The 18,040-nt window shown below is 40.6% G+C and overlaps 1 protein-coding gene across 1 annotated transcript; it reads right to left on the bottom strand.

Moving 5' to 3' along the window:
* Nucleotides 1–10,127: 10,127 nt before the first annotated feature.
* LOC132710166 (olfactory receptor 6E1-like) lies at nt 10,128–13,149 on the bottom strand. The gene has a single exon (XM_060685784.2). It carries the CDS (start codon nt 11,949–11,951, stop codon nt 11,013–11,015), a length of 939 nt encoding a protein of 312 aa, XP_060541767.2. The 5' UTR covers nt 11,952–13,149; the 3' UTR covers nt 10,128–11,012.
* Between the last annotated feature and the right edge of the window lie 4,891 nt (nt 13,150–18,040).

Below are 18,040 nucleotides of genomic sequence, written 5' to 3'. Positions count from 1 at the left end.
CATCTATAGATAAAATCTTGCAAGAACACTACTATATGAACCTACAATGTACCATGGAGGAGCTGTTTTCAACCTCTTTCATATGTAATACCAGGACTGAGTTGTCTCTTGCTGTTCTGGAATGTCACCCCTCCCTCCTGAGAATCAACTACCTTACTGCATTCCATCACACTAATAATCTTTTGATTATAAGACGTCAGTAACAGAATATATATATATCTATACTTATATCTGTTATCTAATAGGTCCTTGACGAAATAATTAAATGAATAAATGATGAAGAAAAACACAAAACTCATGGCTCATAAATTTTGGGGTGTATAGGAAAAGAAGGGCCAGAATAAGCAGGGGGATCCTAAAGAAATGTAATAGCAGAGCCCAAGAAAGGAAAAATATTTGTGATTCTTATGGGTGGGAATATCAATATCAAAAGGAGAGGAACCCTGTCAGATGTTAATCCAATATTGATATGCTTTATCTGGTTGGCAGATGGAAAGTAGATAGATTGACACAACACAATGCCAACTTTTCCCCATATCCTTGCTTCTCTTTTGGTGTCTTAGAACCTCCTAAATTATTGTGTCACCTGAACCCAAAGCAGTTGTTTAGACTTCACATGTATTGAGTTTGAGGTGCTTGAAGTCAAGGAGGCTATCTCTATGCATTTGATTTCATCTCCCATATACAAAAAAGCATACATAGGCACCAACATAAGACCTCCTTGCACCAAATTGCTTGAACTGGATGACAAAGTCCTTTTGGCTCACTGAAGGTAGACTTTCATATGGAAAATATTAAGGAGGGATTTCCATGCAGTTGTAAAACAATAAAGAAAGAAAAAAAAAAAAAACTAGAACGGAACAGAACAGAATAGAATGAATCTGAAATGACTTGATGGCATGTAATCAAGCAATTAATTAAGACAATGTTTCTCAACCTTGACAACTGTAAGATGTGTGGACTTACACCCAGGGGTGAAATCTAGCAGATTCTGATAGGTTCTGGAGGACCGGTAGCGGAAATTTTGAGTAATTCAGAGAACCGGCAAATACCACCTCTGGCTGACCCCAGAGTGGGGTGGGAATGGGGATTTTGCAGTATCCTTCCCCTGGAGTGGGGTGGGAATGGAGATTTTGCAATATCCTTCCCCTGCCTCCCCACCAAGCCACGCCCACAGAACCGGTAGTAAAAAAAATTGGATTTCACCACTGCTTCAACCCTCAGAGTCAGTCAACATGCTTCCTCAGGAATTCTGGGAGTTGAAGTCCACATATCTTAGTTGTTACATTTGAGGAACACTGAATTAAGAAATAGACTTAGGGGTAGGAAAGTCTGAATTACTTAAGTCCACCTAAGATAAAGTCTACCTAAGAGAAAAATCTGCCGTAAGTTCTCTTCCATTTCAGACAGAATAAGAGATGTATATAGTAGGATGGCACAGGTTAGAGAGAGAAGCTTCTTGGATGAGAAGTCTTCAAAGAAAAAACAGAAAGTCCAGTTGCCTCTTGAAAAAGCACCTTTGGGACAACCATGACCTAGATGACTGAGAAGCTCCATAGACAGTTAGAAACAGAAGATACAAAAAGATGAACTGAGGGCAGAAGGAAATGGTAGGAACGTCAGTGTAACCAGCTGGAGTCATATTATTTAGCAGAATGCAACTTTAATCAGGGTCCTTGGTGCTTTCTGGGCTTGGTTATCTTCTTGTAGATGTTTCATTCTCCAAACTAGTTAACATCATTAGTGATACATCTGATGATTTTAACTAGTTTGGATAATGAAACATCTTCAAGAAAACAACTAAGCTCAGAGAGCACCAAGGACCCCTCAACCTGCGCTACAAATATTCTCATTTATTGTCAAATTTCATCTTCTAGACAATAAGCGTGCAGGGGACTTATCAAATGTCCTCCTCTCCTTTCCTCACAAGACACCTAGGGAAGACAGACAAAATAGATTTCTTTGTATCAGCTCCCACTTGGAAGTATGAGCAGGTCCCATAATATTGCAATTCTGCAAACAATTCAATTATGCATTGTTTTGGTGCAACTGCACCTCTAGCTGATTGAAAAGGGGGGTTACCTTGAGTACTTAGTTGAGTTGAGCGCTTACATTAATTTTGACTTAGAGTTTATAGTTTGATTTTCTTGTGATGGGATATTGTACGCTATCCAAAGTCCCTTGGGATTAGAGTCGGTTGCAAATACTGTAAAGTAACTAATTTACTCACTAACTCTTTTATTCATAGAGGTCAATGGATTTATAAGTTTGGAAAGCTGGTGAATGCAAAGCTGGATTGATAAAATGCATTCAAAGCAAAAAAAAAATTGTTTTCAAAATAAAAACTGGAAACTCTTCCTGTTCAAGTGTCTCATCTTGTTATTCCATCTTTGAGCACCAGAGATCTTGTTACTCAAATGGTTTTTATGATCGCACCACTGAATTCACATTGCGACCAAGAATATGAATTTGTTACCTATTTTTTTTATAAATTTGCATGTCCCAAAATGAGTAGATAATGAAAATATGTTCATGTACCGTCTGGATTTAATGAGGACCTGAATGACTTAATTAACTGGACGCTGTTAGCTACAATTGTATGGATCATTTTTCTGTTAACGAATTGCTCTTTTTCCCCTTTTAATTTATAGAAGGCGGTATAATTGATCTAAGTCAGGAGTCTGCAACCTTAAACACTCAAAGAGCCATTTGGACCCGTTTCCCACAGAAAAGAAAACACCGGGAGCCACAAAACCCCTCCTGTGCCTGACTATTTCTTGAGCAGCCACAAAAGAATATTAAATGTTCTTTTTTCTTCTGAAACTTTTATTTTCTTGGATTTATTTGCATATTTTAAGTGACAGGGATCTGCAGCAGGGGTGGGCTCTAAATTTTTTTACTACCGGTTCTGTGGGCGTGGCTTATTTTGTGGGTGTGGCTTGGAGGTCATGTGACTAGGTGGGCGTGGCTAGCTGGTCAGAGTCATTTCTGGAAGGTCCTCGCACTTACGATCAAGTCCTCGCACTTACGACCCGACTCATTTGTTTGCTTTTAACACTGATCAGCTGTAGGACGGCCCTTTGAAGCCCCACGGCAAGAGTTTAAACAGTTTTTTTTTCCCTCTAGTCATCAGCTGGGACTCAGGAGGCAGCAATAGATTGGGGGTGGGGGCAAATGAAAGGTAAGAATAACGTGGGTGGGGGATGGGGGGAGGGCGGGGGGGGAAACCGGTTTGGTGATGTCATATCGTCACCGCTACCGGCTCGGCCGAACCGGACCGAATTGGGAGGAACCCACCACTGATCTGCAGTAGAGGGGTGAAAGAGCCACATGCGGCTAACTTAGACCCCTGGTCTAAGTTAACTGGCTGGAGAGTAAACATAAAATTTAAGGGATCTTTTTGTTATGAGATTGAATTGTAAATAGAAATCAAGATAATTTAAATAAAGGTGTAAGTTTAAGGTAGAGATATTTAGAAGTAGAATTTGTGTAAAGAGGTTAAATAGGTTAGAGATACCGATGCAGAAAAGTTGTTATTAGTATTGAAATTTTGATATGTTTGTTTTTGGTTGTTTATATTTTTTGTTTTTTTGTGTGTATGTTTTTTTTTCTTCCTTGCTTTTTTGTGTATTATGTTTCTTTTTGTACTGTGTGTTTTAATCTTTGGAAAATTAATAAATATTATTTTTTAAATAATAAAATAACTAAATGTTCCGTTTTCTTCTGAAACTTTTCTTTTCTTGGATTTATCCATGGTTGGCCTACTGGGAGTTGAAAAGCTCAATAAATCATGTGCCGGCGGGTGTCGCACATTGGTGGTTGTGATGCATATTTTGAGTGACAGGGAGCCACAGCAGAAGGTGAAAGAGCCACATGTGGCTCCAGAGCCGCAGGTTGCTGACCCCTGATCTAAGTTAATTTTTTGCATAGTAGACCTAAATTATGTCTTTTTGTTTCACTTTGGAATATGTACAGGGCTTTTGTTGTTATTGCTGTTGCTGTATTTCACTAAATAAAAAAAAACAACAACCTATAATTAAATTTTTAGAAACCATTGCATTCTGGCTACTTCAAACTGATGATTTTGGCTCTAAATAGAATATCAACTCTATCTAATAAGGCAGAGAGAAAGATAGAATGGAAGAGGGTAAAGAAAATGAAATGGAAAGGAGGACTGTAGTATTTTGGAGTGCCCATGCTAAGATCAACTTTTCAACACAATGATGTCCTTCCCTCAAGGTCGCAATCTACAGTAGTGGAGCCAACCATGTGTCAACCAAGTACATGTGTGTCAACCATGGAGTTGACACACATTTGTATGTGGTGAATATATCGAGTTCGAGCATAGGATGAGGGTGGAGATTAATTCTCTCTGTTGTGACCAACGCCCAATAGTGATTACCAAACACAATTCAGTCCTCAATAAACTTATTTTATTAAAACAGCTGAGAATTGATTCATTCTCATCTTAGTCCAAAACAAAATTCTTAATAACCAGTCTAGCAGCCTTATCACCAGCCTTTGATGTCTTTGGCAACCTGCCAAAGGCTTTTCTTGGCAAACCCCCCACAAAGTTCAAGAGACGCTGACAAGAAGCATAGGAATCAACGTTGCTTTTCTACAAAGAACCCAATGGCTCGTTGCTGTTATTTTAAGCTTTCTGGGAGAAGCCAATCATCTTCTTGCCTTACTCCCAAGTTGTCCTTTGTTCTTCAGCTGCTCTTGCCTTCTGGCAGCTCTTCGCATGCGTGCACTAGGAACAGGCTCCTCCTGTTCCTCTGCCTCTCTGCTGTCCGCCTCTGGAGCAGGGGTGAAATGTAAAATTTGTTACTACCAGTTCTGTGGGCGTGGCTTGGTGTGTGTGTGTGTGGGTAATGTGACTGGGTGGGCGTGGCCAACTTTTTTTTTTTAACTTTACAAAGCATTTTTTCTACAACCTCTTCGGCCGAAGAGGTTGCAGAAAAAAATGCTTTGAAAAGCCTCTCTGCCAATCAGGCAACACAGCTGGGCTCGTCAGAGGCTTTTCAAAGCATTTTTTTTACCACCTCTTCGGCCGAAGAGGTTGCAGGAAAAAATGCTTTGAAAAGCCTCTGACGATCCCAGCTGAGCCGTGCGATCATCAGAGGCTTTATTTTTTTACTTTTAAAAGCATTTTTTCTACAACTTCTGACGTAAAAAAAGTAAAAAAAAAAAACCTCTGATGATCGTGTGGCTCAGCTGGGCATGGTGGGAGGGGGAGCAGGGATTTTTGCTACTGGTTCTCTGAACCACCTGCCGTTGTTGCAGGAAATGAAACGAGACTAGGCCAAGCTCTCCAATGCAGGAAAAAGTTTATTGTGCACGGTTCAAACAGCCCAAAGGCAAACAAAAAGTCTGAACGCTGATGGCTTCTTCTGGCCATGTATTTATACAGTTTAAAGGCAAAAGTATTACAGAGAGTGATGCATTTCACATGTAGAAGCTGCCCTTTCATCTATCTCTGGGAAAGGAAATAACAAACTTCTTCTCACATACTCAGGTTCTCTGCTCCGGGGCTCAAAACATAACAAAAGGAGATAAGAGGCTAGGAGACGCCTCAAGGGCAATAAGGAAGCAGCACCCCTTATCCAGGGATATGCATGACATTTGGGATGCAATAAACATTAAACAACAGAATGTATCTGTTTAGGGTCAGTTTGCCCTTTTACAATTCTGTACCTACGTCAAATACCGTTTGTCATCTCAGCACCTTGGCACGGAAGAGGCACTTCTGTCTTGACCAAAGATTTAGATTTTTAATATTTGAGTTTTATCCCAATATCGAATCTTAGCCTGGCTCACCGTCATCGCCACCAGATCGGGTGATCCAGTCTGAACCAGGAGCATTTCACCCCTGCTCTGGAGGCCCCGGAGTCCGCACATCGCTCCCAGATGGCCCTGGCCTTATCTCTGCCTCTGACGCAGAGCCCTCATCTGGGCCTTCCCCTGACTCCAGGACTGGCCCATTGTCCTCCCCAGCCTCCTCACTGTCCGACTCCGCTGCTGGCGGAGCACAACACTCTGAGCTTGTGGGTTGGATTCCGAATGTTTCATTACCAGGCTAGGTAACATGTTCAGCAGAGTTTAGTTAACTGCCCTTAACTCACTTCACAAATTTCTCATCTAGCAAAATAAATTTTGGGCTGAATTGTGGTCATAAGCAGAGGACTACCTGTATGTGTATACAGTATGTGTATTATGTATAGGTATATATATATATATATATATATACACTTTATTTTGATAGCAGACAGATAGACCAATAAATCATAGGAACATCTGTAGGATTACTACTTTCAGGACTCAAAGTAGAGACTGCACAAGCAGTCAAAGATATGAATTTGGTATGTGGGTTTGAGGAAGCAGATAGAGAATGCATGATAGATATTTCTTGCAATTCACAATAGGCTTCTTTGCTCCTTGAGAAGTCCCTGTGGGATCTTCCCACTTAGTCTGGAATATATACTGTACATTATTATGCTTCAAAACAGTAACTAGGTTCCTATTGCTTATAAGAGGTGGCTTCCATGATCATTGCTCAGAAAAGATACAGAAGAAGGAGGCAGCAAAACTGCACCGAGGATACATCCGTGAGCCAAGAAGACAAGGCATTTCTTCCAAAGCACTGAGAATGGAGAAAATTATGCTTCCCAAACATTGAATTAAGGGGTAATGTTTTAACAGATGCATTTGCTTTGCCTCCCATTTATAAGCAAAATCAGCACAATTTCACAATCTAGAAAAAAGGCTGTGACTAACAGAAAAAGATAAGATAATAGCACAGAGAGATCATGAAAATTTTCTAAATATGTTATATCTATGGAGATTCTCAGTCATCCAAGTCATCGTTGTCCCAAAAGTGCCTTTTCAAGAGGGGAAAGAAAAAACAATATCACCTTTGGGACATCCTGAATATGTTTTATGTATATTGTTAAGTGGTAAAAATACTGCCTGGCAAAAATAAATTTAAGGTTGCCAGGTGTCCATTATTTGAGCAGACAGTCTGCTTTTTTCACATTATGTTCACTATTTTTTTTTTCACAAAATAGTGGACATTTTTTTTATTCAAAAGCTTTATGATTGTATATTTTTTAATATTTCTCAATGTTGTACTGAAATTAAAGAATTATTCCTTAAACACAAAGAATTGATCAAAGCTGCGCAGTCAAATAAAAAATACACACGACAGCAAAGTAAAATGCAATTTAATATTTTGCATATTATTATAATATATTTGATGTTTTGAATTTTAAGTAAAGTTTTGAAGTGATTATTTTAATACGTGTTAAAATGTTTGTAAGAAAATATATAATTTAATTGTAATTTTTTTTTATTTTTTTACTACTTAACCCCCCCCCCCCCCCCCGCTTATCCGCTATTTTTTGGAAGCAGACCTGGCAACCATAAATAAATTAGGGAATAAAAGTTTGGTAGATATTGTTGTTTTGCCTCTGATTTGCATGAAACATACCCTAATAATCTAGAATATTGATTTTACCAGTATGAACCTGAGGATGAATACTGCACAGATCTTGAAAAAATTGTGATTAATTCTTAGTGCAGTTTTGCAAGGAGTGAGTATTTTTACAATTTTTAAAAATGTTTTGTTCTCGAGAGTGGTTAGCTGTAATATTGCTCTCTGAAACTAGGAAATGGTTTGCAGAGTTCAAAAGAGGTAGATTAAATCAGATAATTTCTAATGTATAATGTGTGAGGCTGGTTTAGAAGCAAACATAAATTAAACCCAGTTCATAGAACAAAGAATAATAGAGTTGGAAGGGACCTTGGCGGTCTTGGTGTCTAATCCCCTGCTCAAGCAGGAGACCCTATACCCGTGATGGTGAACCTATGGCATGCGTGCCATAGGTGGCACGTGTAGCCATATCAGTCGGCACGCGAACTCAGTTCCGGCGTGTATCTGCGCACTGGCCAGCTGATTTTCGGGCCTTCTGGGCCCACCAGAAGTAGGGAAACAGGTTGTTTCCTGCCTCCGGAGGGCCTCGGGGGGTGGGGAAGGCAGTTTTCGCCCTCCCCAGACTCCTAGAAAGGCTCTGAAGCCAAGTGAGAGAGAAAAACAGGCCTTATCGGACATTAATACAATTGAGCGAGTCCAGAGGTATTTCACGAGAAAAGTACTCCACTCCTCTGCTCACAACAGAATACCTTGTGCCACCAGGATTGAAATTTTGGACTTGGACAACCTAGAACTATGCCGCCTATGATCTGACCTAAGCATAGTACATAAAATTATCTGCTACAATGCCCTACCTGTCAATGACTACTTCAGCTTCAACCGCAATAATACATGAGCACACATTAGATACAAACTCAAGGTAAACCGTTCCAAACTCGATTGCAGAAAATACGACTTCAGCAACAGAGTTGTCAGTGCCTGGAATGCACTACCTGACGCTATGGTTACATCCCCAAACCCCCATAACTTTAACCTTAGACTGTCTACTGTTGACCTCACCCCATTCCAAAGAGGTCTGTAAGGAGTGTGCATAAGCGCACCAGCGTGCCTACCGTCTCTGTCCTACTGCCCCCATTTATTTGTATCCATTTCCTGTATTCATAGCCACATTTATACTTATTCTTGTTATCTTGTACATGTTTGACAAACTAACTACTTAAATAAATACATACAGTACATAAATGAAGGCATGCTATTTTTATTACTGGGTGGAATGGAGAAAGTATATATGTATCTTTGAGGATCCATTTGCTTATTCTGGGGAGGGGGTTGGAACTGAAGCAAGGTTAAGCTCTTTTGGTCTTCCCATAATAGATCCTTTGGAAAACATCAAGCCAAACATAACACAATAGTTAAAAATGGGTATGCACGGGATTATTTTATGAGATCCTGCCATGTTAGTAGGTGCTTAAGATAGTTTCCATGGAATCTCTCTTCATTCCAATGATAACCTTTGCAAGATTAGGGGACTGGAGGCTAAAACATATGAAGAATGGTTGGAAGAACTGGGTATGTCTAGTCTAATGAAAAGAAGGACTACGGGAGACATGATAGCAGTCTTCCAATATCTGAGGGGCTGCCACAAAGAAGAGAGAGTCAAGCTACTCTCCAAAGCACTTGAGGGTAGAACAAGAAGCAATGGGTGGAAACTAATCAAGGAGAGAAGCAACTTAGAACTAAGGAGAAATTTCCTGACAGTTAGAACAATTAATCAGTGGAACAACTTGCCTCCAGAAGTTGTAAATGCTCCAACACTGGAATTTTTTAAGAAGATGTTGGATAACCAGTTGTCTGAAGTGGTGTAGGGTTTCCTGCCTGGGCAGAGAGTTGGACTAGAAGACCTCCAATGTCCGTTCCAACTCTGTTATTCTATTCTAAGGTGAAGGAGAGCAAAACGAAGGAGGAGACATAGCCCATGTCTGATAATGTTCCCATGGTTGAGGATGGACCTGAAGTTGAGTCTTCAGACTCTAGATACAAACTTAACTTCTACATCAGCAAAATAGATATTCAATGAGTTCATTTTCAGCGCATGGTCAAAATAAGATGCATCAGAAGTCCCATCAAATGTCTTATTCACTCACCATGCTAAAGGGTGGAACTCCCCCTTTAGATCCCAGACCAACTGGCAGAGCCAAATCTATAGATTTTTTATTAATTGAGCAGCATCTACAATGATAACAAAAGATAAGAAATGTTCTTCAAAGTCCTTTTTTTCTTTCTCTCGGTCTCTCTGACTTTTCTCTTAGTCCATCAACTTTATCACCTGAAGGATTGAAGTATGGAATCTACGCATGGTTGTCAGTCTGATTTTCTACACATAGCTCCATTCATTCTTATGTGTCTCAAAGAGTTCCAGAACTGGAGAACGTCACTTCCCTGATTATAAGATGCTCATCTCCGTTCACAGTCTAACAGAAAAGTCCTGCAACCCCCCCTCCCAATTTCCAGCAGCACTAAGTGAAGATCCAAAGAAAAAGATGGCCTCCAAGACTGTGAATAGAGATGAGCATCTTCTAATCAGGGAAGTGACCTCATCCAGTTCTGGAACTCTTTGAGACGCAGGAGAATGAATGGAGCTATGTGTAGAAAATCAGACTGACAACCATGCGTAGATTCCATACTTCAGTCCTTCGGGTGATAAAGTTGATGGACTAACAGCACTTAGTGCTGTTGGAAATTGGGAGGGGGGTTGCATGGAGTTGGTAGAGATACAGTAGTGGGCAAAATTGTGGAAACCTTTTGGGAAAAGTATATTTTCTAAAACTAGCTAATAACACCACTTTTTTGGGGGGGGACTAATGTCATAAAAGTACATATCAATGGAAAGATAATTTAATCAAGAATGTCATGCAGTAATTTTTATGAAGGATTTGCTATTAGAATAGCAGTTACAGTAGAAAGAAGAAAAGTGAAACATGTAGAAAAAAAACAAGACACACAAAAATGATCACCATAGAAAAAAGGAGATAAACAAAAATGGTCACCCTGTCAGTTAATACTTAGTTGGGTAACCTTTAGCATGAATTATGGCCTTACAACGTCTTCCCCATGGAGTGAACCAAGTCTTTTAGTTCTGCAGTTGTTATCATGTGAAACCAAGAGGGAATGATGGCTTCAATTAACTGGGTTTTATTGCTGAGTCGCTTCTGACTAACAAGTTTCTTTACTTGGCTCCATAGATTTTTCAATTGGGTTAAGGTCTGGGCTATTCCCAGGCCATTCCAGCAGTGGAATAGGATTATCTTGAAACTCCCCCCCCCAAAAAAGTGGTTCAATCAAACCTTAAGAATACACTTGTCCCAAAAGGTTTCCACAATTTTGGCCACTACTGTATTTAGCCATAACAACGTTCTTTCCTCTGAGAGTCAAGGACGTTCAGCCTGCACCTGGACAGGTCATTTCCCCGATTAGACGATGCTCATCTCCATCCACAAGCAACCTTCAAAGCTGTTTTTATTTCCATCCACAAGCATCCTTCAAGGCTGTTTTCCTCTCCATCCACAAGCATCCTTCAAAGCTATTCTCGTCTCCATCCACAAGCATCCTTCAACGCTGTTTTCACCTGCCTGTTCCTCAGGCTGTAAATGAAGGGGTTGAGCAAAGGGGAGACCACGTTGTTCAGGACACCTACCGTCTTGCTGAGGTCCACCCCCCCGCTTTGCATGGGCTTGACGTACATGAAAATGCAGCTCCCGTAGGTGATGAAAACCACCACAATGTGAGATGCACAAGTGGAGAAAGCCTTTTGCCTGCCCTCCTCGGAATGGATGTGCAGGACAGCCGCAACGATTTTAATGTAGGAAACGATTGTGACAGCCAGAGACCCCAGCACCATAAAGGTGGACATGAGAAAATCCATCAGTTCCAGAAATTGGGTGTCGGTGCAGGCCAGCTTGATCAGTGGTATGTTGTCACAGAAGAAGTGATTGATGACATTTGGACCACAGAAGGGCAGACGAAATAACAGAATCAGGGGCATTATGATATAAAGGAAACTGATCAGCCAAGAGCCCACTACTAACCGCGTACACAACTGATTGTTCATAATAACCGTGTACCGTAGGGGATTGCAGATGGCTACGTAGCGGTCGAAGGACATGGTGGCCAGAATGAAGAACTCAGCGGTGCCCAAAATAAAATAGAAAAAGGCCTGCGTGAAGCAGCCCGCCAGAGAAATGGTGCTGTTGCCTGAGGCCAAGTTTAGCAAAGCCTTCGGGATGGTAGAAGAGATAAATCCTATTTCCAAGACAGAAAAATTCCGGAGGAAAAAATACATGGGGGTATGGAGGCGATGGTCAACCAGAGTGATGTAGATGATGAGAAGGTTTCCCATGATGGTCAGAAGATACGTGAGAAAGAGGACCCAAAAGAGAAGGATCTGAAGCCAACGGATATGGGTGAAGCCTACAAGAATGAACTCGGTTACTGAAACTGTCTGGTTCAATATTTCTGCCATTCCATTATGAGTTATTTCTGGATCAAAGTCTTTAGAAGAATAGGAAAAGGTCTGATGCGTCCAACCTTTCCCTCAAAAACATTAAAAAAAATAATAATTCCTTTTAAAGTTGTCGTGATCGACAAGATGAAAAAAAAACCCAGAATAATTGGGAGAACTGTTAAATTTACATTCTAGAAAACTCTAGTAAGAAAGTCTACAACTATCAGTGGAGGAAAGAGTTATTGGAGAAACAAAGTAAATAGTACCGCAGATCAAAGTGGGAAGGAGAGGTATCTTTTCCGAACCCTTTCCCCTTTTTCTAGGAAACCTCCCATTTTTCTAAATTGAAAAATGCATGCCCATGTCTTTAAAGGTTTTCTTGTATGTTCCTTCTGTTGCAATTCCCATCTTAATTAAAGACGTTGACTTGTTAATTTGTTTACCAGCAACACTGGTTCTTCGGGGAACTCATTCTGTGAACAAAAGTTCATTCGATTCTTCTAAAACTTGAATCGATCTTCTCAAACAGTTAGGGGCCAGCGCTTCAAGGTAGACCAAACTTGGTAACCAAAAATATCAAGCTGATTGGCCAACCCAACGATAAAGAATGGTGCTTCTTTGTAGCTGAATTCTTTATTGGTTCACATCTATAGATAAAATCTTGCCAGAACACTACTATATGAACCTACAATGTACAATGGAGGAGCTGTTTTCAACCTCTTTCATATGTAATACCAGGATTGAGTTGTCTCTTGCTGTTCTGGAATGTCACCCCTCCCTCCTGAGAATCAACTACCTTACTGCATTCCATCACACTAATAATCTTTTGATTATAAGACGTCAGTAACAGAATATATATATATCTATACTTATATCTGTTATCTAATACGTGCTTGACGAAATAATTAAATGAATAAATGATGAAGAAAAACACAAAACTCATGACTCATAAATTTCGGGGTGTGTGGGAAAAGAAGGGCCAGAATAAGTCGGGAGATCCTAAAGAAATGTAATAGCAGAGCCCAAGAAAGGAAAAATATTTGTGGATTCTTATGGGTGGGAATATCGATATCAAAAGGAGAGGAACCCTGTCAGATGTTAATCCAATACTGATATGCTTTATCTGGTTGGCAGATGGAAAGTAGATAGATTGACACAACACAATGCCAACTTTTCCCCATATCCTTGCTTCTCTTTTGGTGTCTTAGAACCTCCTAAATTATTGTGTCACCTGAACCCAAAGCAGTTGTTTAGACTTCACATGTATTGAGTTTGAGGTGCTTGAAGTCAAGGAGGCTATCTCTATGCATTTGATTTCATCTCCCATATACACAAAAGCATACATAGGCACCAACATAAGACCTCCTTGCACCAAATTGCTTGAAATGGATGACAAAGTCCTTTTGGCTCACTGAAGGTAGACTTTCATATGGAAAATATTAAGGAGGGATTTCCATGCAGTTGTAAAACAATAAAGAAAGAAAAAAAAAAAAAACTAGAACGGAACAGAACAGAATAGAATGAATCTGAAATGACTTGATGGCATGTAATCAAGCAATTAATTAAGACAATGTTTCTCAACCTTGACAACTGTAAGATGTGTGGACTTACACCCAGGGGTGAAATCTAGCAGATTCTGACAGGTTCTGGAGGACCGGTAGTGGAAATTTTGAGTAGTTCAGAGAACTGGCAAATACCATCTCTGGCTGGCCCCAGAGTGGGGTGGGAATGGGGATTTTGCAGTATCCTTCCCCTGGAGTGGGGTGGGAATGGGGATTTTGCAGTATCCTTCCCCTGCCATGCCCACCAAGCCACACTACACCCACCAAGCCACGCCCACAGAACCGGTAGTTAAAAAAAATTGGATTTCACCACTGCTTCAACCCTCAGAGTCAGTCAACCTGCTTCCTCAGGAATTCTGGGAGTTGAAGTCCACATATCTTAGTTGTTACATTTGAGGAACACTGAATCAAGAAATAGACTTAGGGGTAGGAAAGTCTGAATTACTTAAGTCCACCTAAGATAAAGTCTACCTAAGAGAAAAATCTGCCGTAAGTTCTCTTCCATTCCAGACAGAATAAGAGATGTATATAGTAGGATGGCACAGGTTAGAGAGAGAAGCTTCTTGGATGAGAAGTCTTCAAAGAAAAAACAGAAAGTCCAGTTGCCTCTTGAAAAAGCACCTTTGGGACAACCATGACCTAGATGACTGAGAAGCTCCATAGACAGTTAGAAACAGAAGATACAAAAAGATGAACTGAGGGCAGAAGGAAATGGTAGGAACATCAGTGTAACCAGCTGGAGGCATATTATACAGCAGAATGCAACTTTAATCAGGGGTCCTTGGTGCTTTCTGGGCTTGGTTATCTTCTTGTAGATGTTTCATTCTCCAAACTAGTTAACATCATTAGTGATAGCATCTGATGATGTTAACTAGTTTGGAGAATGAAACATCTTCAAGAAAACAACTAAGTTCAGAGAGCACCAAGGACCCCTCAACCTGCGCTACAAATATTCTCATTTATTGTCAAATTTCATCTTCTAGACAATAAGAGTGCAGGGGACTTATCAAATGTCCTCCCCTCCTTTCCTCACAAAACACCTAGGGAAAACAGAGAAAATAGATTTCTTTGTATCAGCTCCCACTTGGAAGTATGAGCAGGTCCCACAATATTGCAATTCTGCAAACAATTCAATGATGCATTGTTTTGGTGCAGCTGCACCTCTAGCTGATTGAACGAGGGGGGTTACCTTGAGTATTTAGTTGAGTTGAGCGCTTACATTAATTTTGACTTAGAGTTTATAGTTTGATCTTCTTGTGATGGGATATTGTACGCTATCCAAAGTCCCTTGGGATTAGAGTAGGTTGCAAATACTGTAAAGTAACTAATTTACTCACTAACTCTGTTATTCATAGAGGTCAATGGATTTATAAGTTTGGAAAGCTGGTGAATGCAAAGCTGGATTCTAACATGCCTTGATAAAATGCATTCAAAGCAAAAAAAATTGTTTTCAAAATAAAGACTGGAAACTCTTCCTGTTCAAGTGTCTCATCTTGTTATTCCATCTTTGAGCACCAGAGATCTTGTTACTCAAATGGTTTTTATGATCGCACCACTGAATTCACATAGCGACCAAGAATATGAATTTGTTACCTATTTTTTTTTACAAGTTTCCATGTCCCAAAATGAGTACATAATGAAAATATGTTCATGTACAGTCTGGATTTAATGAGGACCCGAAGGACTTAATTAACTTGACGCTGTTAGCTACAATTGTATGGATCATTTTTCTGTTAAGGAATTGCTCTTTTTCCCCTTTTAATTTATAGGAGGCGGTATAGTTGATCTAAGTCAGGAGTCTGCAACCTTAAATACTCAAAGAGCCATTTGGACCCGTTATCCACAGAAAAGAAAACACCGGGAGCCACAAAACCCCTCCTGTGCCTGACTATTTCTTGAGCAGCCACAAAAGAATATTAAATGTTCTTTTTTCTTCTGAAACTTTTCTTTTCTTGGATTTATTTGCATATTTTAAGTGACAGGGATCTGCAGCAGGGGTGGGTTCTAAATTTTTTTACTACCGGTTCTGTGGGCGTGGCTTATTTTGTGGGTGTGGCTTGGAGGTCATGTGACTAGGTGGGCGTGGCTAGCTGGTCAGAGTCATTTCTGGAAGGTCCTCGCACTTACGATCAAGTCCTCGCACTTACGACCCGACTCATTTGTTTGCTTTTAACACTGATCAGCTGTAGGACGGCCCTTTGAAGCCCCACGGCAAGAGTTTAAACAGTTTTTTTTCCCTCTAGTCATCAGCTGGGACTCAGGAGGCAGCAATAGATTGGGGGTGGGGGCAAATGAAAGGTAAGAATAACGTGGGTGGGGGATGGGGGGAGGGCGGGGGGGAAACCGGTTTGGTGATGTCATATCGTCACCGCTACCGGCTCGGCCGAACCGGACCGAATTGGGAGGAACCCACCACTGATCTGCAGTAGAGGGGTGAAAGAGCCACATGCGGCTAACTTAGACCCCTGGTCTAAGTTAACTGGCTGGAGAGTAAACATAAAATTTAAGGGATCTTTTTGTTATGAGATTGAATTGTAAATAGAAATCAAGATAATTTAAATAAAGGTGTAAATTTAAGGTAGAGATATTTAGAAGTGGAATTTGTGTAAAGAGGTTAAATAGGTTAGAGATACCGATGCAGAAAAGTTGTTATTAGTATTGAAATTTTGATATGTTTGTTTTTGGTTGTTTATATTTTTTGTTTTTTTGTGTGTATGTTTTTTTTTCTTCCTTGCTTTTTTGTGTATTATGTTTCTTTTTGTACTGTGTATTTTAATCTTTGGAAAATTAATAAATATTATTTTTTAAATAATAAAATAACTAAATGTTCCGTTTTCTTCTGAAACGTTTCTTTTCTTGGATTTATCCATGGTTGGCCTACTGGGGGTTGAAAAGCTCAATAAATCATGTGCCGGCGGGTGTCGCACATTGGTGGTTGTGATGCATATTTTGAGTGACAGGGAGCCACAGCAGAAGGTGAAAGAGCCACAAGTGGCTCCAGAGCTGCAGGTTGCTGACCCCTGATCTAAGTTAATTTTTTTGCATAGTAGACCTAAATTATGTCTTTTTGTTTCCCTTTGGAAAATGTACAGGGCTTTTGTTGTTATTGCTGTTGCTGTATTTCACTAAATAAAAAACAACAACAACCTATAATTAAATTTTTAGAAACCATTGCATTCTGGCTACTTCAAACTGATGACTTTGGCTCTAAATAGAATATCAACTCTATGTAATAAGGCTGAGAGAAAGATAGAATGGAAGAGGGTAAAGAAAATGAAATGGAAAGGACTGTAGTATTTTGGAGTGCCCATGCTAAGATCAACTTTTCAACACAATGATGTCCTTCCTTCAAGGTCGCAATCTACAGTAGCGTAGATAACCATGGAGTTGACACACATTTGTTTGTGGTGAATATATCTAGTTCGAGCATAGGATGAAGGTGGAGATTCATTCTCTCTGTTGTGACCAATGCCTAAGTAGTGATTACCAAAAACAATTCTGTCCCCAATAAACTTATTTTATTAAAACAGCTGAGAATTAATTCATTCTCAGCTTAGTCCAAAACAAAATTCTTAATAACCAGTCTAGCGGCCTTATCACCAACCTTTGATGTCTTTGGCAACCTGCCAAAGGCTTTTCTTGGCAAAACCCCCACAAAGTTCAAGAGACGGTGACAAGAAGCACTGGAATCAACGTTGCTTTTCTACAAAGAACCCAATGGCTCGTTGCTGCTATTTTAAGCTTTCTGGGAGGAGCCAATCATCTTCTTGCCTTACTCCCAAGTTGTCCTTTTTTCTTCAGCTGCTCTTGCCTTCTGGCAGCTCTTCGCATGCGTGCACTAGGAACAGGCTCCTCCTGTTCCTCTGCCTCTCTGCTGTCCGCCTCTGGAGCAGGGGTGAAATGTAAAATTTGTTACTACCAGTTCTGTGGGCGTGGCTTGGTGTGTGTGTGGGGTAATGTGACTGGGTGGGCGTGGCCAACTTTTTTTTTTTAACTTTACAAAGGATTTTTTCTACAACCTCTTCGGCCGAAGAGGTTGCAAAAAAATGCTTTGAAAAACCTCTGCCAATCAGGCAACACAGCTGGGATCGTCAGAGGCTTTTGACGATCCCAGCTGAGCCGCACGATCATCAGAGGCTTTTTTTTTTTTTACTTTTAAAAGCATTTTTTTCGGCAGAAGAGGTTGTAGAAAAAATGCTTTGCCTCTGATGATCGTGTGGCTCAGCTGGGCATGGTGGGAGGGGGCGCAGGGATTTTTGCTACCGGTTCTCTGAACCATCTGCCGTCATCGCCACCGGATCGGGTGATCCGGTCTGAACCAGGAGCATTTCACCCCTGCTCTGGAGGCTCCGGAGTCCGCACATCGCTCCCAGATGGCCCTGGCCTTATCTCTGCCTCTGACGCAGAGCCCTCATCTGGGCCTTCCCCTGACTCCAGGACTGGCCCATTGTCCTCCCCAGCTTCCTCACTGTCCGACTCCGCTGCTGGCGGACCACAACACTCTGAGCTTGTTGGTTGGATTCCGAATGTTTCATTACCAGGCTA

Source organism: Pantherophis guttatus, chromosome 4 (assembly GCF_059756535.1).
Source record: "Pantherophis guttatus breed Tessera chromosome 4, ASM5975653v1, whole genome shotgun sequence".
In the NCBI taxonomy this organism is placed as follows: Eukaryota; Metazoa; Chordata; class Lepidosauria; order Squamata; family Colubridae; genus Pantherophis; species Pantherophis guttatus.
This window is presented reverse-complemented; position numbering and strand designations above follow the sequence as displayed.

Excerpts from the sequence above, each read along its gene's own strand:
- LOC132710166 (XM_060685784.2), bottom strand. The coding sequence starts at position 11,951 with ATGGCAGAAATATTGAACCAGACAGTTTCAGTAACCGAGTTCATTCTT.